The sequence below is a fragment of the Lissotriton helveticus genome, chromosome 1_1, assembly GCF_964261635.1.
Source record: "Lissotriton helveticus chromosome 1_1, aLisHel1.1, whole genome shotgun sequence".
Lineage (NCBI taxonomy): Eukaryota > Metazoa > Chordata > Amphibia > Caudata > Salamandridae > Lissotriton > Lissotriton helveticus.
This window is the reverse complement of record NC_136057.1, coordinates 975154983-975179069: the sequence shown is the minus strand read 5'-3', so window position 1 is coordinate 975179069 and position 24087 is coordinate 975154983. Positions and strand designations below refer to the sequence as shown.

Below are 24087 nucleotides of genomic sequence, written 5' to 3'. Positions count from 1 at the left end.
CCGACCCCTGCGGTACTCCCTGCTTGATGAAATAGGGTTTAGACTCAATGGAGGAGTTGCGACCCGAAATGAGCGGCCCGTTAGAAATGACCGGAGCCATTCAAGTGCAAGACCACAGACCCCCTCCTCTCCCAGACATCGTAGCAGTATCTTGTGTGAGACTGTCGAATGCGGCACTGAGGTCAAGTAACACCAGTTCCGCAGTCTGACCAGAGTCAAGCACAGAGCGCAGATGTTCCGTCATAGCAAGGAGAGCAGTCTCGGTGCTATGACCTGCCCGAAATCCGTTCCGAGAGGGATCCAGAATATTAGCAATCTGGAGATGTTTGGTCAAGATTCCATTGGCATGAGCCTCCGCAACCTTCGCGGCCCAAGGGAGAAGAGAGATCGGACAGTAGTTCTCCAATAGGAGAGGGTCCAGCGCGGGTTTCTTCAGGATAGGAGTGACGTAGGCTTGTTGGCACAGTTCCTGAGGAGAACGAGAGATTAATGAGTTGGCGCACAGGGGAAAGGCATAGTGCAGCGGACTCTAAACTGCGCGGGTCGGTAGGAGATCCGGATTTTACTTTGGTCGCCAGCCTATCAAGCTCTGCCTCCGATATTGCGGGAAATGTGGGAAGAACCACATTAGTAGTGGAGTTGGACCTCAAGTCCTCACTCTGAGGAATGGTACTAGGGAAGAAGCAATAGATAGTGCGCACCTTTTCCAGAAAAAGGAAGCAAGCTCTTCGCAGTGGGACACTGAGCATATCTCGGCTGCTGGAGCTCTTTTAGCAGTCAGGTCTTTAAGAACTTTAAAGATCAGCTTTGTAGGATTAGAGCTGCGTTTGAACTCTTGGGAATAATAAGCCGCACAAGCCCTACATATGGCTCTGTGGTAGACTAACTTTAGCAAGGTACTGCATTTTTTTCCTTGCGTCATAAGTTTTTCGCCAGTCTCTTTCTGCTTGTTTGCACGATTTTTTTAGGAGCAGTAGGGTGATATCATACCATGGGCTGGGTTCTAAGCCACGGCATTTACTCCATTTAGAAGGAATCGGGGAATCAAGTGCCCGAGAAACCCAATCACAGAACAGATCATAGCCAGACTCAACATCGTTAAAGGAGCAGAGTGGAAGTTCGCCGAGCAATCGATGGAAATCCTCAAGCTTTAATTTCTTCCATGGGCGTTTAAGAATGACTGTCTATGGTATTAAGGGGGCGGGGGGGGGGGTCTGATCGCAGGGCGTAGTTCCACCAAGAGATGGTCCGACCAGGCCATCGGAGTAGGTGGTAGGGCCTTTGCCACTGACAAATTAGTAAATATAGGGTCCAGAATGTGGCCACCCACTTGCGTGGGTTGGGTATTCACCTGACTTAACTGCAGCGCCTCTAGATCTGCGAGTGTGCTACTAATAGCTGGGGTATGACAAAGGTCAAAATAGAGGTTAAGATCGCCAAAGACACTAAAATTAGCAGATCCCATCGCAAAGAGCTCACGGTTTCTGGGAGAGCCTTTCTAAAAGCGATGTCGTTGCCAGGGGGTATATAAATCAGAAGCCCAGAAAGGGTAAAATGGTGATTTACCATAAAACGAAAGTGCGCACTCTCGCATCCATCCATAGTTGGTTTCTTCCAGATACAAGGATAGCACGATTTAACTACCGCTGCAATACCCCCACCCCTAGAGTTACGATTATGAGTGTAAATGGAATAATCTGGAGGGAGAGGAAATACCAATTACAGCTTAATTTTTCCACAAAACTAAGAAATATGGATAAATAACATAAAATAGGGAGCCCCTATCATAGTCCAATGTAAAAATGGCAATATACAGGATAGTTGTGGTTCAGTTGGGAAAGCAGACCTAAGAAGGGTTGTAGCAATTATCAGTAAAGCGGAATTAACTTCTGGATGTGCTAAAGCAGTCTTTAACAAGGATTCTGATAGATTAGTATTCAGGCTTAAGATGAAATCAACTTAAAAGCAATCTGCACCGCTTCATATTTGGAATCTTACACAAATACAGTGTGTTCAAGATAGCCAGAAACCCATCTCCCAAATTCGAAATTTAAACGGTCCACAAAAGTTACATGGTATTGGTCTACTAGCAGTGCTACCCCAACCCAGTGAATTAAATACTTAGCTTTTCTTATTTACCCCCTCACCTAAGAAGCAAAGACAGGACAACCCGCCATTTGGAACCTGATTAATACAGAAGTGCTACTGAAAATATGGATATAAGTTATATCCAACATGAAGTTATGACATCTGTGGTGACAGCACATGTACCATAAACAGAAAACACCACTATCACTTAGTCATCCTAACCCACCCTTCTCCACTACCTCCAAGGTGTTTTGTTGCAATGAGGGACACTAGAGTGTCTACATTGACACATCGTGAAAATATCCAAACCTTCACCCAAGTGTAGCAAAGGGTGTAGACCGGTTGTCACGAATAGTGGCTAGCATCAACACAAGCCTTCGACTTTAACCTGGTCACCAAAATAACATCGCCAGTGGAAGAGGCTGCTCTAGTTGGTTGATGAACTGTCATGAGATGCAGAAACTCACCACACAAACTAAACAGGTGAATGGAAGAGAAACAAAAGATTGCATCTTCATAGTTTATTCGTACAAAAAAAGTATTCATCTTTCCTTATATAAACTAGGCAGTCAATAGAAGAGCTTACAGGGAGCCAACGTTGCAGCAATGCCAGCTAGACAAGTGCTATCTTCTCATCTTTTGGGCAGGTTCTTAGCTTCAATTTACGCAATATTAACTAGATTGGTTTGGCCCTTCAAAGGCATTACAGGTTCAAGGTAACATTCATCCTCATCCTTCCTCTAATCAGGTCTCCAAATTAGACATACAAGTTCAATGTGCATTACTTAATATTCATCTTCATCCTCCTCCACCCCATCAGCAGAATCTGTACCCACTTCCTCATAATCTTTTTCAAGGGCAGCCAGATCCTCCCGGGCTTCAGAAAACTCTCCCTCCTCCATGCCCTCCCCAACATACCAATGCACAAAGGCCCTCTTAGAATACATCAAGTCAAACTTGTGGTCAAGCCGGGCCCAGGCTTCAGCAATTGCAGTTGTGTTGCTCAACATGCAGACTGCCCGCTGGACTTTAGCCAGGTCTCCTCCGGGGACTACTGTAGGGGGTTGGTAGTTGATGCCCACCTTGAACCCAGTGGGACACCAGTCCACAAACTGGATGGACCGCCTTGTCTTGATTGCAGCTATGGCTGCATTGACGTCTTTGGGCACTACGTCACCACGATAGAGCAAGCAGCAGGCCATATACTTGCCACGCCTAGGATCACATTTCACCATCTGGTTCGCAAATTCGAAACAGGCATTGGTGATTTCTGGCACTGACAGCTGCTCGTGGTAGGCCTTTTCTGCAGATATAATTGGGGAGTAGGTAACCAAAGGGAAGTGGATTCTGGGATAAGGCACTAAATTAGTTTGAAACTCTGTAAGGTCTACATTCAAGGCACCATCAAACCTGAGGGAAGCTGTAATAGAAGAGACAATCTGTCCTATTAGCCGGTTAAGGTTGGTGTAGGTGGGGCGCTCAATGTCAAGGTTCCGATTGCAAATGTCATAAATGGCTTCATTGTCCACCATGAAAGCACAGTCTGAATGCTCCAGAGTTGTGTGGGTGGTCAGAATGGAGTTGTATGGTTCCACCACAGCAGTTGAGATCCTTGGGGCAGGATACACAGAAAACTCCAGCTTGGACTTCTTGCCGTAGTCCACGGAGAGTCGTTCCATCAACAGTGAAGTGAAGCCGGAGCCGGTCCCACCTCCGAAACTGTGGAAGATCAAGAAGCCTTGAAGTCCACTGCACTGGTCCGCCTGGAACAAAAACAAAGTCAAATTCTGGCTACACATGCAACAGTAAACAAGCAAATTAAAAATAAAGGAACAGTGTAGTTAGCCCTACAACACAACTCCCCACCCCAAAGTACTCTGTATTAAGCGTAGTTTGGAATAGGGGGCTAATATCGGTCAGATTAGTGGCAGTCTTCAAACAGAAGCTGCCAGCTGTTGTAGTTACGGTTTTAATACAAAACTGTATTTTAGACCACAAATAAAACTTCACGTCATACCCTACAGGAAAGTGTACCAAGTCTTAGTGGACAATGTTATATACTCAGATTTTGCTTAAAGCTATACTTCAATGTCGATTTTTTCCAAAAAGTTAAATATATTTGCATAGGGCCAGCTATACCCTATATTGTCTATAATCAGTGAGGCAGCTTGTGACGTAAACAATTTAACTGACAGTCTTCATTCTGTCCACCATCTGCAAATACTAATTGGACAATCAGTAAGTTTATGAATGTCAGAAAAAGGTAAGTCGGTTTCGGTCCTGCACTACATAATGGGATGAAGTACCCTGTTCTGTACAGTAAAAGGACATCGCAAGTCACTGAGGAGTTCCTTAACCACAGAGGAACATGGCCAGAGGCAGAGTTCCTTTAGAAGATTATGGCACTCTAACATGAAGTGCAATATAGTAGTTCAGTATACGTTATTCCTTATGATAGATTGTCACACCGTCACCTTTCCCACAAACCACTTAAACCCCTGGTACAGAGTTTTTTTTATATAACATAAGAGCATGTTCGCAAACAAAGAATACAAATAGAATCTCTAGTGCTTAAAAAAAAGCTGAGATGTGTAGCAAGCACATATAATCAACTTAAAATCAAGTGGGGGTGGGGGGTAAGACCACAAACACCAAAGCAGCTCCAAATGTGTAGACACATAGAAAGATTATTTTATAAATACCCAAGTAAGACCTAAATTAGACATGCCATAAATATCTCCTTTCTGGTAGTCTGTACAGCCCCCCCAACCCCCCCAAAAAAAGCCGTTGGACCTTCAGTCAGCATCAGGTTTTACTGAAGTTGCTGGTGGTCGTGGCTGCACCTTTTTTGGTTCCAGGGAGTGCAGGTGTTATTGGACTTGATTTGACTGAATTGAAAACTTTTTAAACAGCTGCTTTGATTATGCTCCATGGCTTCACCTACCTTTCCCCTCGGATGCGGGCAGCAGGTATTTGGACTGAACAAAGAACAAACGTCGTACCCCGCCAGTTGATAATGTGGTCCCAAATCTGGGATCCTAATGTATGTGGGGTGATAAACCTAGAAGTTGGCACTGCACATTACGAGATTAACATGATTCAATTATTTGCACGAGAACGTTTTTAGCAAATATACAAGTATTTTTATTTTAGTGTAGAAAACATTTATATACATCTATAACACATGATTATCTTATAAATATTGCACAAGATGAACCAACGAAGATCATGTTCCCTGTGCTCTTTTTCAAGCCAGTGAGTAACCAAGGGAGCCGTGGTTTTTTCATTCCTGATATTTGATTTGTGTTCCCCTATTCGCGTCCTACATTCTCTGCCCGTCTCCCCAACATATGGGAGGTTGCATGGGCACAGGATTAGATATACGATATTACTCGTGCGACAGTTTGTCATAGTTACATTTCGTCGCACAGATATCGTACGGTCGTTGGTGCTAACTGTCTCTCCCACAATAGCTTGAGGACAAATGTGGCAAGTCCCACATTTATGGTTTCCATATATATCTATGTTTTGGAAAAGAGAAATGTATTAGAATGAGATATGCCTTGATTAACCCAACTGTTATATACATAAATACTAAGGCAGTGTTTTATTTTTAGATTACTATCCTGTTTCCTCCCAGTCAACATCTCCCAGCCCTGACGAAGGTGTGGCCCACCCGGCCATTCACCGAAACGCGCGTCGGCTCGTGGCTCCAGAAATACGGCACACTATATAGTATCAATTAGATGCCGTGATAAGATCAATTGTCTGGAACAATATTCTGCTCTATGCCACATATCTACCATCTTCTGTGTGGCATACAACAGAACAATTTGTATGGATTGAAGAATGAGAGTGGAATGTCTGAACTTTAGGTAGGATTAGGCCTTGAAAAACTGAAAGAATGATAGTATGATTGAAGCATGAAATGTTACTGGGTAGGTTCGAAAGTATGCAATTTTGTCACTTTTATCTTTTTTCAAATTGACTATGTGTATTGTGCAATATTTATAAGATAATCATGTGTTATAGATGTATATAAATGTTTTCTACACTAAAATAAAAATACTTATATATTTGCTAAAAACTCTCGTGCAAATAATTGAATCATGTTAATCTCGTAATGTGCAGTGCCAACTTCTAGGTTTATCACCCCACATACATTAGGATCCCAGATTTGGGACCACATTATCAACTGGCGGGGTACGTTCTTTGTTCAGTCTTTCTCCCCCCTCGACCCGCCTACATTCAATAAGAAGCCCATTGGGGAACCCCCTTCTTTCGCAGCAGGTATTTGGACGTCAGAATTAAATTGTAATAAGTTTAAAGTAGAGTTCCGGGGTGCCTTATTTATAAACAGTGACTGGGTGCATCACAAATAGTCCATAATGAAGAACTAGAAACCAGTTTATACAGGGGTTGCAGAATCCTATGCATCATATTAGCATTACCTGGGTAGCCTTACAGTGATATTCTGTAGGACTCAATTTACTAGAGTCACCTTTATAGAGGAACTCCAGAATTCGGATACACAAGACAAATGCATTAATGGAATTTTTACATTAGGAAGGTGGATTAGGGGCAAATTAGAATAAGTTTCCTTATTCAGCATACACTGCCTGATGTAGTGTACAAAGGAACAAATGGAAATTGAAGACGACAGCCGAAAGTGAAATCTGTGGGTCAGTATATTTCAGGGTATTGTAGTGCTGCCTGAAAGGCTTTGTTCTAGTTTCAACTACAAGAAACGCTAGGAGACAGTCGATAAGTGGAGGGCAGCTGTTGTGTTATAATATATTAGATTTAATATTTCGTAACTTACAACTTCTATTGGTTTGTCTTAGTAAGGCCTCTTCCATTCTACCTGTGTTCTAGATCCTTTCATTCAGAACCCTGGGGAAGTTGCTGCTGTGAGAGGATAGGACGTGTTCTCTGAAGCTGCACATTGGTGTTTCAACTTAGAATAACTACAATTAGATTACTCTGAACTCCAGTCTACAACAGCTTTGTGCCGAACGCAAAAATACAGGACCACTTTGCCCAAATCCCATCACTTTGACACCATCACAAACCTACATGGCAACAAGTGAAACATGAGAACTTACTCGATCTCCTTAAGACAAGAATGGGCTTCTCTGGGACTGTGCTTCGCTGGTTCACTTCCTTCCTACACAACCGGTCTCAAAAATTCAAGAGCAAAAACCTGATGTCTTCCCCAGTTCCGGTGTCGTTAGGTGTCCCTCAAGGATCCTGCCTATCCCCTACTTTGTTCAACCTAGTTATGGAGCCTCTCACCACCCTGCTACAAACATCAAATGTACACTTTCACATGTACGCCGATGACACTCAAATATATCTCAAGTTACATTCCCACAACGACATCCTGAGTCTGAACTCAACGATCAGAAGCACCCAATCCTGGCTGGCCGACAACCACCTCAAACTCAATGCTATGAAGACTGAGTTCCTCCTAATCTCACCTCCCTCGAAAATATCTTCCCCTCAAACATGGCTTAAACACCTAACAGCACTCAATGTCCAACCGACCATCGTGGACTCAGCAAAATCCTTAGGCATAACACTTGACACCAACCTCAACATGCAGCAGCATATCAGCAAGGCTACCAAGGGGGCGAACTTCCAAATAAATACCTTGAGGAAACCGAAACCTTTCCTTCCAGCAAAAGACTTCCAAATAGCAGTACAAGCTCTGGTCATTCTTCGCAAAGACTACGGCAGCGTGGCCCTCTGCGGCCTCCCCCTAACGACAACTGCACCCCTCAGAGCGTCACTAAATGCGGCAGCGAGACTCATCACTGGATCAAAAAAACTCACATATCTCCCCGGACTTCAAATCCTTGAACTGGCTGCCTCTTGAAGCCAGAATACAGCTGAAAATTGCCTGCATGACGCACAAGGCTATACACCTGAAATCACCCAGCTACCTCACTCATAAGTTGACAATTTCCGGGGGGTCCAGAACTACCAGGAGCTCAAACAATCTTCTGCTGAAACCGCGAAGATTCCGGAAGGAAAAAACTTACAAACGCTCCTTCTCTGGAATGGCGCCCAGGATCTGGAACGCACTCCCTCCTGAAACGAGGCTCATCTCCTCCTCCCTTCTTTTTAAGAAAGAAGTCAAAAGTATCCTTATGGCTAAATACACTTGAACAATGCGTTTGACTTACACTGCGAACAGTACTCCAGCATTTTATTATGCTATAGCCTTTATATTCCTTTGCACGTGTGTTGTGACCTATATTAGTCTGAAATGCTTAGATCCTTTTTTCTCCATCTTTGTATAATCACGGCGTTTTTGTGGTCATACGCTCCCACTATGCCTGGCTACCTCATACCTGTACTATACGTAATTCTTTGCTATGTATTGGAGCGTGATGATCTTGATGATGAGACCTATATTAGTATGAAATGCTTAGATCCTTTTTCTTATTCTTTTTTCTATCCATCTCTGTATAATCACAGCGTCTTTGTTATCATACGCTCCCACTATGCTTGGCTACCTCATACCTGTACTATACTTAATACTTTTGTTATGTAATGGAACGTGATGATCTTTACACCTGCCTCTGTAAAGCGCTCTGTTATCCGCAAAGATCTTGTTCGCGCTATATAAAACTTTCAAAACAAAACAAAGTGACGCCATGTAAAACACTGTCAAACGATTATTTTTTGCTCTACCAAAAAAAAAAGTGCGCATGCCGGGATCCTACCAACACAGGGGATGCTGCAATCCATGAATGCAACAGTGATGGCTAGAAGCTGCACGTCTTAAGTGACAAGTCAGTTAGGGCATCCTGCACTCCTGAGCAACATGCGAGCACAAAAAAAAATTAAAAATAAAGTATGATGGTTACAAATAGTAGGACACTAGCAGGCAAATTTTTGCCTCAAACTTGTGAAAATCACCTCCTGAAAAATATCCCAAACAACCAGACACCGTGCCCATTTGGGTAGAAGTATTTCAGCTGAAGGGAAATGGAGCACGGGAATCCACAGCTGCTGTGAAGACAGCTGACTGGCCATGAACAGCTGGCAGCCACTTCAGCATTAGTAAATAAGTCACATCGCCTGCCCCCTGAAGCAAGCCAACAGTGGCCGCTCCCGCGTGTGGGTGACATATCAGGTCAGGGTTTGGTGGGAGCCTAAACACCTTGAAAAGTTGCAACAGAATACATTTAAAAAGAATTAAGGGATATGGAATGTAGCGCAGCAACGTCTCGCGTTGCATCAAAAAACACTGGGAGAGCACATGGCCTGCTAAAACAATAGAACAGTTCAGCAGATGAAATGGATACACAGCAGCCGGGTCACTTACGGCAGCACCGGATTGGAGGGCGCTCCAGTTTTGAAGGCAAAAAATGCTAATGGGCACATTATTAAAGAGCCAATTGTTAGAAATATGGTGTATTATAGTATGAGGATTGACACACCCTCCTTAAGTTCCAGGCAGATAAAGCCATCCCCTATGCACCAACGTCAAACTAGCAGGACTCCTGGGTAAAGGAGAAGTTTCCAGAGTTTCCCTTTGTAAGCAATTTATACAGTATATTCTGTTCACATTAAGAAAGCAATTTTGCTGACGGAAACGCAAAGGAAAGGCTTGTATTATGCACCATTGACCTGAAGCTAAATGTGTTTGAAATTATTCCTGTACACAAGGTTGCGGGGGAAAAAAAAAATATTTTACTGCATTTGCGCCAGCCCCACACACATTTAGCAAGACGATTTAGTTAAAAGTGCAAACAAATCCAACTACACTCACTACTAACCCAACATGGTCAGTATTACTTGAAGATTAGTTTGAGAGAGAGTGGGCTGCAAATAAGAAAATCTTCCCAACTTTTTAACTGTGACACAAGTACTCTAGTCTTTTTTTTCCCTATGGAGGGCTTGCACTACATCAAGCGCACCTAGGTACAGTAGGTTACTTTGGCAGATGGCATCAAGTTGTGTCTTGCTCAGGGCAACTTAGGACTGGTTCCAACATAGTCCCAGGGGCGGTCGTGTAGAGAACCTGGGTCAGCTCAACAGCCGGAGGGATGCAGAACACCACCAGCCTTCACGGCTGAGCCATAAGCACAGTAACACACCCAGCACATTTACCCAGGTTAAACCTCACAGTAAGAAGAAAAGCAAATAATGTGGTCAACAAGGCCATGGTGGCAGTAAACGCTGGGCTACATTGGTACAACTATTTGAACACCTATCCCAATATACCTAGCAAGAGCCCTTTGGCCCACATTTTAATAACTGGAAGCACTCACTTTAGTGGAAGAATAGTGCAAGCAGATTGGGCAATATGTGCATAAAGCGAAAAGGCTTGCTCATCTTAGTGCATATCCCACCTAAATCAATTACACCCAGTTTAAAGTTACTGGACTTCGGAAACAAACGTGTCAGATCCCATATGGATATAGAAGTAAATAAATATTTCAAAACAAATGAGTACACCCAAGTATCATTCATTGCCATTTGGTTTCAGACAATTTCTTCAGCCAACTCACCATCTTACGGACTCTGTCCAACACATTATCCACAATCTCTTTGCCAATTGTGTAATGGCCGCGAGCGTAGTTGTTCGCTGCATCTTCCTTTCCAGTGATCAGCTGCTCTGGATGAAACAGTGTGCGGTACGTACCAGTTCTTATCTCATCTGGAAAGAGAACATAACACTAAAGTTAAGATGGAGATTAAGTACAGCCTCATTGAAACCTAGTTCCATATACCTGAAAGCCACCAGCACCCCCTCCCCAAAAATATATTCTAGTCAACATTAACCATGTGTGCGACTTCGGGAGAGTGTGCCCAGCCCAACAACCTGCAATAAGATAGGGAATCAGGCCACAAATTAAGTGGAGAAACAATACGAGATACTAAACATGTTACTACACAGGATTCCTGTAGCTCCGTGTCAAACCATGACAAATTCCTATACATCTGCCCACTGGTCCGTCTCAGACTACTACACCCTTGTTCAACCCACCTGGCCCCCCACAGCTATGCCAGACACTGCCAGTGAATTACCAAGCTTCCCGTGTAGCTACTGCTAATCACCACCTTACACAAAAGGCCAGCAACCCAGCCCCAGTTCCTAAACATCTGATATGGAAACTCTTACCTATAACTGTTGGTTCAAGATCAATGAACACAGCCCTGGGTACGTGCTTGCCGGATCCAGTCTCACTGAAGAAGGTGCCAAAGGAAGAGTCTGCCTGCCCCAGAGACTTCTCTTGGCAGATAATACCATCCGGCATCAGTCCGTGCTCCAAACAGTACAGCTCCCAGCAGGCATTGCCCATCTGGACTCCGGCCTGGCCAACATGGACAGATATGCACTCCCTCTGCAGAGAAACATAGGAGATTATATCAACAGAGCACCTTGGCTTTCATATAGTCTGCAAAAAGAACCATCAGCAGTGGCTTAAAGTACACAACTCCAAGGACACCAAGAGCGTGAACTAGCCAGGTTCTCTCATGCAGCATTGGCTATAGCTACGAAGAAATCTATTACCTTGTAATGCAGAATTAAATAGGTTTGAATATTTCATTTGATTATATAAATAGTGTAATATGTACGCTTTCAAAGCCTAGTGTGAGACTCCAAGGATATGTGAAGCGATGTACAAAATGTGTATTCCCCCCCCCCTTCAAAAATGTGCAGTTTATGGACACGTGTAGGGTACGTCAGATGGAGGCAATTTAACTGAATTTGAAGAACGGGACAGCAAGGCAAACAGATCTGTGACATGGTCATAACATGAAATATCGATTAGGGAATAACTGCATATCTTAATATCGTAGCCAAAACATAGAAATCAAAATGGTGAACGGCTAAAGGGAAATAGGTCTGCTATTTTAAATACACATCTATGTACCTAGATATTCTGTCCCATATTTTAAACTCGAGCTATATTCCCAGATATCCAAGGACGTCAAGCACGTGGGAGACTGACTATTCATGGGCCTGCATTTGACAATAGATCACCTATACCGGTTTCTTTTCAGCATCAGATTTTAATTCAATATTTAAGCAATCCAACTCGGACACTCATCCCACTCAGGACACGAGCCGGTGGCACAATCTGCACAAACATCTGAAACTCTTCAAAATAAAAGGCTCACAATTTAAAGCAAACAAAGCTGGGTCAGATGCCTTGATGCGAGGAAGGGCGCGTTTCAGATTAGCCATGTGGGGAGGGCTGTATTGTGCGAGTCACACGGGCGTAGGTAACGCAGTCTGACGTAGTCAGTGTGCCACGGGACCTCGTGCAAAGAAGAAAAGGCCCCCGGGCCGCCATTTGGACTGGAATACAGCAATATTCAGTAGGCCCCGGTGCCAGTGCACCTGCTGCCTGCACGGAAGCAACGCCCCTGCCCGCAGTGCCCTTTCAGTTTGTACAATACACGCTTCACTCGTTACAGCAAGCCTCCCAGCATGACTCATGTGCCCCCCGCCCCCTCCCGCGCTGTAGAACTGGCTTCAGCCTGAGAACAAACTGTGAAGTTGCATAAGATTAGAAAAATGTGCTTGTGCAGGGCTGCTCGAGGCAGGATCCGTTACCCCAAACCACTTCCGGCTCGCTGGCGCGGTAAACCGCGGTGAAGAAAGATTCACCATTTTAAATGCAATTGGGACTCCGTTTCAAATGGGAGATGCGACGAAAAATACCCGCTTACAGAGCAACGAGGGGGGATTTTCACGCGGACCCTCAAGCGAAGACTGTTCTTCGCCTGCTGAAGGATCCGTACAAATCCACTCACGACCCCCGACAAAATGCCTCCGCAGGAAGGCTCCAATGCGACCACACATTTTAACCCCAAACCACACTTCAAAAAGACGTAATAATCATTCGATAACTCAACTGGAGGCCCCCATTAAGTAAAGGCAATGAAGACATTTCAACAAGGAATTAGGGGCTCTGGCCCAGTGCCATCTGAAATGCGCCAACAAATTTCACCAAAGTATCCGCCAAAATATAGCCAGGGGCATGTGAACCACATGGATGCTTTGCAGCGAGGGGTTCTGTGTTACTGACCAGAATTAAGGCTGAACAGTCTAAAATGTCATTCATATGCCCAAGGTGAAGAGCACCCCCTCTAACCACTTCAACTGTTTTTTGACCCCTTGTACATTATAAAATTGCAATCTGCTATTATTGTGAATAGATTTACAAACTGTGGTATTTTTAAGAACTGAAATAAATATGAGCAGAAAGAGGTAGGCTACCCCTCGAACTGAGCAGAAGTATATGGCCATGTATTCATGCTACGGTCTTGCTGTATTATGGGTGGGACCAGAGCCAATGAAGCATCAGTTTAGGTGGCATTCGTCATCATGTCAGCCTCCAATGTTGCCATGGTTGGGGTTAGCTTGGAAACGGCATTAAGCATAATGGAGGTCTAGGAAGAGCACTTCCTAGGGCACAGTTGGAATAAACGTTTCCAGGCATAGGGAGGGACTGGCAAACACTGAATGGCACAGCTCACAAGCACATCACCACACTTCATGGCCATTGCGTAAACTTATTTGCATCTTCCCCCCCCTGTAGTTTTATATAGCGCAAACTGGACCCGAAAGTATCAGCGTGCTTTACTTGAGCACCAGTTGCATTGCACAAGGACATTTATTTTTGTTAGGCACAGGGAGATCAAGTGATTCTAAGGATGTTTAGAATCATTGCTGAGATTCGAACCCGGTTCCCTAGATTTGAGGTACAGTCCTAGCTGTTAGGCCTATGTTAAGCTTTGTAGAGCATTCTACCCCCCCCCCCCCCCCAAGGTGTTCTGGTGTTACTGCACCATAACAGGAATGTAATGCCCTTAGTTTTCCAGAGCTTAGTTCTTCCAGTGAAGAAACTTCTTCCACCCCAGTTCATTTTCCTGAATCAGGGAACCACTAGTGCCTTGGCTCCTGATGAGCACAGAAGTCTGCTTGGTGTATACCATTGTAAAATGGGCCTCAAAAACTCTGGACACGTTATGCAGTGGGCTTTGAACTTTATACAACTTTTCACTAGAAGCCAGTGCAAAGTATGGATTTTGGGGGAAACTAATTGGAATTTGGGTATTTCTAGTAGAATCCTAGAAGCAGTGTTCTGTACCATCTGGCGCCGGTACATGGGTTTTACCTGTAAATTCATGTAGAGAATTGCAATAATCTATTTTTACTAGACCTAAGGCAGCGATTACTTTTTTTGGTAATAGCTGGAATGTAGGGGATTTTTTGATCCCAAGTGAGTAAAAGGAGAAGGCAACAAAGGAATTAATTGACCTGGTTGCCAAAATTGAGTCGACTGTCTATTTGAACTCCAAGACTCTTGGCTTTGGCCACAAGTGTGGGAAGGGTTCTTAGATCTTCTGGCCACCAGGAGGGGACCCAGGCTGGGGAGGGGCTTCCAAACATAACCACCTCAGTTTTTCCTGATTTGAGCTTCAGGTAGTGTCTGTTATTCCATAAGCTGATGGTGCGCATACAGTCATGGAAACAGGTGGAGACTTTGGAATAGTTATTATGCTTATATAGTGTTGGACTGAGCTAGGATCTCTGGGGGACCCCACATGAAAGGGAGAAATCATACTGCCTGTAGTCTGTTTGATAAAAAGCAGGTCAGAAGGGACAATGCCTTGTCCTAGAAGCCTAGTTCGGCCTGCAGACAGGAGAATAAAAGCTGCAGAACCACCTCTGTCCACTGCAGCGCTCACCTCTGTAGCTTTTATTACGAAGGTTACCTTGCTATGCCTGGGTCTGAATCCCAATTGTTTGGGATCCAGTAGGTGGTTATCTTGAATGAATGGAACAAGTTGCGTGTTCATTGTCCCCACCATTTTTGCAGGGAGGGGAAGACCAGAAACGAGGCATTCATTAGTTGTTGGGGTTGTCCGGATTCAGTCTGGGTTTATTTAGAGGGAGAATTTATCTGATTGGTGTGGACCTTGATGTCCAACTTAGTGGAGTCCTCAAATTTCAGGAATATTTGATATACTTTCTCCCCAAAGATGTGGGCTAATGTGTCCCAACTGTTGGCTGTGACTGGCTGCTTTACTGCTGGGGGTGTGGTAAATTTGGTTACTACTTGGAATAGCTCCTTTAAGTCTTTAGCTGACCATTTGTTGTGTGAAGTAGTTGCTCTTTTTTACTAGAAGACTTACATTTGGTCAGTGCTAGTTTGTAAGTTCCTCACGAGTGTCGTAATATGTGCACCAGCGTTTTCCTTGTCCCCTACAGGCTTGTTTTTTCAGTCTGAGAGCCATCAGTGAACCATGGTGCAGAGGGTTCACGCCTATTAGTATGGGCGTTTTTGGGTGGAGCTAGCTTTGAGAGAATTGACTTTAGCCAATCCAAGTAGTGATAAGGCTAGTTCTGCGTCATGTGAGAGAGTGGGTTGTGACTGTAGCAGGTGTTGTGTTAGTCAATTTAGCTTCAGGCCCCAAGACAGGGGGGTAGGCCAGATTTTGGGCAGGCGTGTGTGTTTTGATGGGTATTTAATCCAAAAATTAAGACCGGATGGTCTGACCAGAAATACATTGTATATTGTGATGAGGGAATGGTTAGTGAACAGACAGCCTAATTTTGTCCTGCAAGGTGTGCCAGTTGCTTGACTAGTGTCAGTCCTACTGTGGCTATAGCCCCTAGTACAGCATCTGTCAGATAAAGCTTTTAGGTGTCTAACAAAAAAAAAAAAAAACCTTGTATGGTGAAATAGTTTGCAGTAAAATAAAAGAGGGACCCCTTAGTGATAAAGGGAAACGAGGTACTGCTACCAAAGGCAAGAAACAATCCCCTTGACCCCAATTGTTCAAACACATTAGTCAGCTATCCAATAATATAAAATATTGAATCTATTATTCAATGTACAATCACTACATTTTATTAAAAAGATGTATATTCTTGTTCCATTATACAAAAAAGGGCTAAAATCACATCAAAATATATTCTTACAACACAATAAAAATCAGTTCTCCCTTCCTTAAGCATTAAAACATAATACAACAGTTTTCAATTATGACCAGCATAATAGAGACATACACATGTAAGACACCACCCTTGTCAAATATCAATACACATCCAAATGGACTCTGCGACACCACAGTTTATAAGTTGATCCAATCACTATTCAACTAAATTGTTTCAGTCCTTGAATTGTGTTAATAGCGTTGACGCGTTTCGATGGTTTCCAAATTATTACACAATCTTTATCAAGACACAAATTCTGTCTATCCTTGTATTCCACAATTTTACTCCTTTACCCTCAATTTGGGTTGGTTCCTGGCGATGTGTTAGGTTTAGGTTATTTCGTTCAGCACTAGATAGTTTATTTCCTCCTTAAAAACGTAGCTTTATCATAATCTGCTCGCATCTCACGTGTATAAGATTACAAGGGGTGTGGCCTTTCAAATTGCCCAACCGCTAGAGTATAATGCGTTCTTGTCCGTGTGCTTGGACTTTGGCCCACACGTTTGAATTAAAATGGGCTTCTTATGTTCGCTCTGTGATGCTGCCCGGCTTTTTGACTTGTCTCGTCTTGCAGCTTTGTTCTGGCGAAATATCCTCACTACTCAGAGTGTCTGGTTGAGAACATTTGCCTAGTGAAGATGCCTGCACCACGAAGTAGCATGGGATGGGCAGGGGCGACCTTAGGCATGTGCAAGCTGTGCACCTGCAGAGCCCCAGGGGCCGCCACGCCAATACTGTAGTCTTGTGCAGACTCTGTCGAAGTGAGAGATTATGAAGTAAAGTTCATGCGTCCTTCATGCGTCCTCGCGCGCACACCAATTATATTTCGGCTCCTCAACCGGCACCAGCGTTTCTAAATCCGGAGCTACGGCCGGCATTGTAAGGTAAGCGAGCTTGCGGCTTGATACCCCTCTGCTTCTTTTGCAGCTTGATACCCCTCTGCTTCTTTTACGCTGCGCCAGACAAGGCACACACCCATAGCAGAACTGGCTTTTTACTGATTCTTTTTGCTGCATGATACCCTGTGTGTCCCGCCTGAGGATTAGACGATGGCCTACCACCTCCACCCCTCATTTATCAGGAGGCGTTTGCGCCCTCTCCCCCACCCCCACGTCTTTAAATAATACCGTAACAGCATGTGCCCATTTTTGTAACCTTTGCTGGGGGGAGAACTTCCTCTAACTCAGGAGGCCCCTTCCCAGCATACAATGACCATGTAACCATCGGCATGCATTTATGAAACGCAAGTACGCCACGCATTTGGTTTAAATCATGTCGCCCCTACGTAGCCATTTTAACCTTTGCCAGTACCATTAATAACTGAGTACGCGCACGTGTTTTAGGCCACACTCAGTGTTTCACGTTGAGCCAAATGGCACTCCATGACCAGCCATTACAGAGTGGGCCTTTTGTCATCTCTAGTCATCACCACATGTATGAGGCCACTACAACTCGCTGTATTAACGTATTAGCCTGGCACTGCAGCCGTACGTCCAGTCCCTCACGTAGTATGTCACAATACCCTCCTCCTCCTAAATGTTATTGTTCCGAGACGAATTCAGAAGGGTAGGTGCAGCCGCTGGTACTAGTCATCTAACGCCTTTCCTGGACGTTTTAGTAAAACACCTTATTGAGCTCCGGGGGGCTCTGCCTCGCCTGGACCCCCTCTTCCGGGACCCCCTACCTACACTCCCTGCCCAGGGCTGCCATGAGCCTAGAGCCGCCGAAGGGGGGTTCCTGAATACAGAGGAAGGACATGTGTTGAGGCAAGGAGGGAGCTGGAAAACATGCACTATGAGTGCTTTATCTAACCGGAGTGGCGAGGAGGGTTACCCAAGTGTAGGCAGCTAAAGGTTAGAAGCCTGCCAATAAGAGAAATAGGCTATGCTGCATATGGGGACAAACAAGATCGAGAAACATAGGCAAGGAAAGTGATTGAACAGTAAGCAAATGAGTGACAAACTACACTGATGGGGAAGAATAGACAGCTGTAACTTCTTAGTGAGCCTACAATAGATCTTTTTAGCATCCAGGACTCAGTGGGTCACGCATGCAACGCCCTAGTGTCAACATGTTTCAACCCACTATTAAGTTTCTGGAAAGGTCAGGAGCATTTTTCAGGACTGGTCCTATAGTAATCATGTCCCAATACATCCTAGTCTTAAATTCGCCATCAAAAAGAAAACCGAATATATATTACACCTCTAACTGGGGAGCCACCCAGTTACTGTTAAGCCACTGTGTGCATTGGTCATGGTTACATATATAAAACGCATCAGCTACGTCCATAGAGGGATGGGGATTACACGTGAGTTGCATACATTGACAGGGATGCAATGCAGCAGCTGTTGTCAGAAAAAAAATAAAAAGTTTAAGGAGTTGTCCCCTAAATATGGGCTTCCTGGTATGCAAAGCGTGTGCTTGAATTAGATTGTGCCTGCAGAGTGAAATGATTGGGGCGCTGCAGCGGTCTCTGGGGCGGTATTGAAGTAGGGCGACTCACCTCTAGTTTTTTTTATTCTCGATTCATAATGTACTGTCTGTATCCAGTAGAGGTTAGGGGGCGGGTTGTGCGGTTTTAGCTTTTGTATGTGGGGCACAGCATTCCTGGCGCGCTTAAATCATGCACAAGGCCTCGATTCTTTCCCCGGCAGCAGCCGCTGGGGATGAGGCGGCCAGACGCAGCCCGGGCCTCTTGCAGGGGTGCCTCTCCTTTGGCCTTGGCCAACCCAGACCTTTATCCGACAGTATTTTACAAACTGAGGTATTTAAGCACACACCTGTGGCGTAAGAAAAAAATGCCTCCCTCCTCCATATCTCGATATACAGTGGCCTTACTGAGGCCCCCTTGAATGGATGCCCCGCCCCACTCCTGGAGCAAACGTGCATGGTTAGAGTGGCACTTCAAGTCCCAGACTGCACAGCACCACTGACTAAAGATGTAAAGCCTGGCCGAAGGCGTCGGTTAATGGCAACTATAGATTTGCTCGGCTGTTAAAGAAAATCATCGACCTCGAGCTGATTAGATTTACCAAACGAGGACAGACGAACAGGAGACGCGCACTCGGTCATTTAAGCGCCAAAAGCGGTGACAAGGCAAAACCTATTGCTTCCCGCACCGCCGTATGACGGAACAGGTGACAGGCCACCCCAATATCCATCCCCCTTCTACCCCGAGTGCTACAAACGGGGAGCCCTAACATCTTTTAGTGCTGCGTAGTGCGACAGCTCCACCCGAGGTGATGATGCGAGCGACTCCCCATCGATCAGATCCCTCGTGATAGCAGACAGACGGTCAGCAGCCGCGCTCACGGCCCCTAGCGGTTCGAGATATATACACCACCGCCACCCCCCCCCCACAGCATCGTCGTACATTATGGGCACAGCAAACGATCAGGCACGCCCAAAATCTACATTTAAATGTGATCAGAACGCCACATTACCCTTAAGAAAATAGCTTCGTTCGTAATCCGCAGTGACCTCGGTGACGTGCAGCTTTTTTCCCCTAACTCTTTTTTTTAAAAGCAAAGCTACATAAGTAACAGTGAATGGCAACAATCCTAAAAATGCACCAACTAGCTTGTTTGTTGAAGCTTCTGTTCTGTGAAATAAAAGTTAAGAAAACAAAGCAATCCTCAATGTCAAATCGATCAAACAGCCACTTCAATGACGCACCACGCCTTAAACTTATTCTACCGTCGACTAAATGAAAAGCGGGAAGAAAAAGGCTCCGTCAAGAACTCACCCCTTAGAAATCATCGACATTTACAATAGTCATAATAAAAACTATGACCCCCGCATCCGCTTGAGACCAGAGCGACAGCTCGCTCGAAAAATATCAACCAGGCGAGATAAGTCACTTATTGTCTAGTTTCCCTCCATTTTATGTCTCTCCTCGTGGAAGCAAAATGGAGATAAACTTCATCCATTTTGTGCCACAAGAACAAAGTTTAGCGATGCACACAAGACACATAAGGCGAAACGGGAGATTTAGTTCTGCCACGCGCCACAGCAGCAGCCTATGTCTACACAGTTAGAAAAAAAATATTAAAATGTTTACAAGCGATTAATTTATCTCCCAACGAGCGGATTATTTAATAGCGGTACCAGCCAACCGCAGAAACATCTCGTGGGTAGAAGACACACACAAAACACCTAAAATGTAACTTCTGAAAGTTGCAGCCCGCTTACCATGACTGCTAGCTAACCGGTCCGCGCCACAGAGAGAAGAAAAAGACGAGACTCCGCCTGCTGCACAACCCTGCCCTGTGCTGCTGCGCTCTTTGTGGAATTTATTGAAAAACAGGCGCAGCTGCGTGCAGGGCGGCTGCTTCTTAAAGGCACAGGCGGTTTTTGGGTTGGCCCAGTAGTTCGCCCGCTGTATGTAGCGGAATGAGGCCAGGGAGGAGGTGCGACGAGTTTCCTGTTTCGACCCAGGGGTGGGACCATGCATTGTCACCGGAGAGAGAACAAAAGAGTGTGTAAAGAGAGAAGTGGGAGTGGGTGTTCAGGGAGTGTATGTGAATGCAGAGTGTGTATAACAGCATCCTGTGCTGCTCGTGAAACAATAGTGCCCTTAGTTCAAATCCCGGCTGCTCCACTTGAACACATCGTGTGATCTCAGAACAAACCACGGTCGTCCTGTGTCTTATTCATGTCAGATAATAGTTATCAGGATGTGCGTTGACATCTAGGCACCTCAAAGTCTTAACAACTCGTCAGCAGAAAGATATGGTGGGTTTAATGCATATGAAGTATTGAAGAGCTCGTAAACTTCCCTGTAGATCAAAGGTTCGCGTCCCAGCAGGGCCGCCTTTATCATTATATATATACTATGTAACTAACCGTAGCTTCCCTTGAAAGACGTGTTCAAGGAAATATTTTGGTTTTCATATAATATATATTTACAGTGGCTTAACACAAAATGACAGCCCTCCCAGCTGCCCTGCAGAATGTGTAGAGGGCCGCTTAGTCTCCCATATCTCCCAGATAAATAGTTATTTGTCTTGGCTAAATGGGGCCCCTGAAGGGTTGAGGAGGGCCCCTGAAGGGTTGGGGCTGCAGGGGCCTGTGCGACGCCCCTAATACTTTAGCTCTCCCCAAACTATCCCAGTGCATGGCCACAGGCACACTGGATGCAGAGTGTGGTCTAAGGCCATGTCCTGCCCCCGGCTCCTCACTCCTAATCAGGGCCGGGTCTAGGGCGGTGCGACCAGTGCCACTGCACCGGGTGCTGACCTAAGGTGGGGCATGGGGAGCGTGTATGGAAGTGTATTATGGTTTTTAAAGCATCTGCTTCCACATTCCTTGCCTCCAGCAATTTTCAGGCAACCATAAAAATGTCACGATGACTCCGGTGATTAATGTACTTCGTCCTGAAAAAAAGATCTGGAGTTTTGTCTAGTGGAAGTTTTGACTCATCATAAGGTAGCGCAGAGGGCTAATATGCCTGCAGCAAAGAAAGTGTACCATGTAGATCACAAAGTGCATATAATGTAAATAGGCCAGTGGGTTACTGCCTTTGTCAGAGAGATCATTTTGTTACTTGCAGTCTATACCTTATAATCCGAACATAGAACAGTGAGATATTAACTGTCATCAAAGAGCTGCATGCAAAATGCAAGGTATAGATTAGAGCATTGTGATTTCTTCTCTTCCTTCATTATCCTAATGTTCCAAAAAGGGTTAATCTAGGTAGAAGTCAATTCTTATTATTGAAAAGAACTCCTAACCATGTTGTTATATTTTAAATGTAGAGATTGCGCTTCTCCACCCCAAGCACGTTTAAACTATACTGCCTTTTAGAATGGATGACATATATCTCCTACACCTTGTAGTCCTCTGTCTTAAGTAACATTTCTTGTACACTGATTTACACACATAGGGTTGATTGTCCCTCTGTATCATGTGTGTGATGTAAAGTGCTCTGACATCGTACACATGTATGAGTGGGACTTTAAAACTCATTAAATGCATCAGAGAGAGAGTGTTATGGAGACTTGATGGGCACTGTTCAAGGGTGGTAGTGAGGCAATCCGTCGCAGAGGTGATAAATGGGGGGCCAACAAACATTGTCTCACCGGGCGCCACCAGTGCTAAAGCCGGCCCTGCTCCTAGAAACCATGGGGTGGGCTTAGGACAAGAGCTGCTGGTATAAAGCACAGGACATAGCGTCCAGTCCGCGCCCTGCCTTTAGTCCACCAGCTTGGGTATCCACTTAATGCAGAGACTGTACAGTATGCATCCCTTCCCTGTAGCAACACCACATTACTGACTGTTCTGGACATCAGGACCATTACAAGGCGAAGAGGGGCAGAAGGAATAATATGGCCCAAGCCCACCCTTTTTGTAGAAGAACCAATTTGTAGAAAAACAGTTATAGATTTTTATTAGAAAGCAAGCCTGTTTTCTTTATCAATAAGCAGGCTGTTTACATGCTCATACCTCTAGAAGGCTCCGGATGCATAGCCACTATGACATCTCTTTTCCAGAAGTACATTCTTTTATGCTGATGGTTATGGCTCCTGAGGTAATTCAGTTTCGACTCAATTTTGTATTCCGTCGCCATTTTGTGTTGCCCTCACTCAGGCAGCTTGGCAAAACAAGTGTTTTTGCCCTTTGTACTGCTACGTGTCAAATAACCTCACCCCTTCCTTGTTGTGAAGCCAATTCCAGGAACTAGCCAAACTAACTAATCCTTGTCTAGACTGACTAATCCTTGTTCCAACTATCTGTTGGCCTTCAGTATTCTTTCCCTGCCCTATCTTATCTGTTGGCCTTCGGTATTCTTTCCCTGCATTATCCTATTTCTCAAGTTGTCCTTTGAAGCACACAAACACGTCCTGCCATTACCGATTGACCTATAGGTGCTGTCATTGATTGACTTATGGGGTTGGGCAAAAACTTGACTCAAGGGGGATACTCTGGTCACATGGTGTCTTGTTTTGAATGTTTTACTATTGGCTAATATTTGGTGCATGGGGAGTATTTTTCTGTGGGTTTATATGGTTATAAAAGACTGTGAGCACGGAGTGAAGGGGCAGTCTCCTGAGAACCTACTATTGGTGTACTTCTGGGACAACTGTGCATAGCCGCAGCTAATAAATTTGGTTTTCTACGCTAACAGAGTATTCCGTGTCTCTGTACAACAAGGCAGGTGAACTCGGAGATTTCAGGCGTGCCCTGCGCCGCCAGGCCCTTCTAGGCCCGGTTCTCCAACTGGCAGCCCAACGTGGGGTGGCTTCAGAGGTAGCGGTCGAGCCCGAGGGTCGTGAGGAGCCCGCAAGGAAATTCTGGAGGAAGCACACCACATGATTAACCTCTGCATGTCGAAAGTGGACCGAAGGTCTTTGCAGCGCGGCTTCTCCTTTCCAACGGCTGCTGGTGACTGCTGCCCTGACTGCCGCCCTGCCTTGGTCCCTTTGGTGATGACTGGTATTGCGAGACGTTAGACGGACCTCTGTTGGCGTAAGAGAACATTTGGTTAAGTAATAGTGGGTGGCTCCCACTTCTTTGTTTTTGATTTTGATTCGGCTCTTGCAAAATCCGAAGCCGAGGGGTGAGTACATTTGTGCTGTGTTGATTGATTAACCCTTTGATGTTTGTAAAGGAGCCAGTGAAATAACGATGCCTGGTTTCAGTAAGTTTAGAAGATGGTGTTGTTTTTGTTGTGATAGGGATTCCCGACTGGAGGACTCTTGTCCAATTCCTCCGGCTGGAACTCCCACCTATGAGCTTTATTCTAAACATGGTGTAGGCCCCATCACCTTTAATGAAGTGTGGGTCCGTTATACGAGAAAAGATGGTGTTTTGCAGTGGCCACAGAATGGTAGTTTTGAGCCTGATATATTAGATAATTTGGAAGCTACATTGTTCAAGAGAAAAGCCCGGCCGGCTATGTTTGACTCCTTTCGCCTTTGGCGCAAGGAAGCCAAACTGAAAGAAATTAAACAAATGAAAAGAGATAGGAAGGAAAAGGGCATGACTGTTATACAGGCTGCCCAGCAGTTCAAAGACAATGAGAC

At 44.9% G+C, this 24087-nt stretch overlaps 1 protein-coding gene across 1 annotated transcript; it reads right to left on the bottom strand.

Annotated features, from left to right (window-relative positions):
• Nucleotides 1–2594: 2594 nt before the first annotated feature.
• LOC144819511 (tubulin alpha-1 chain-like) lies at nt 2595–20457 on the bottom strand. The gene is made up of 4 exons (XM_078677363.1): nt 20255–20457; nt 11228–11450; nt 10614–10762; nt 2595–3851 (listed from the first exon to the last, which is right to left on the bottom strand). Exons 1-4 carry the CDS (start codon nt 20255–20257, stop codon nt 2874–2876), a joined length of 1353 nt encoding a protein of 450 aa, XP_078533489.1. The 5' UTR covers nt 20258–20457; the 3' UTR covers nt 2595–2873.
• Between the last annotated feature and the right edge of the window lie 3630 nt (nt 20458–24087).

Coding starts and splice junctions, on each gene's coding strand:
- LOC144819511 (XM_078677363.1), bottom strand. Junction 10,763..11,227: donor TCTTGAACCAACAGTTATAG/GTAAGAGTTTCC, acceptor TTCTCTTTCCAG/ATGAGATAAGAACTGGTACG. Junction 3,852..10,613: donor TGGACAGAGTCCGTAAGATG/GTGAGTTGGCTG, acceptor TTTTTGTTCCAG/GCGGACCAGTGCAGTGGACT.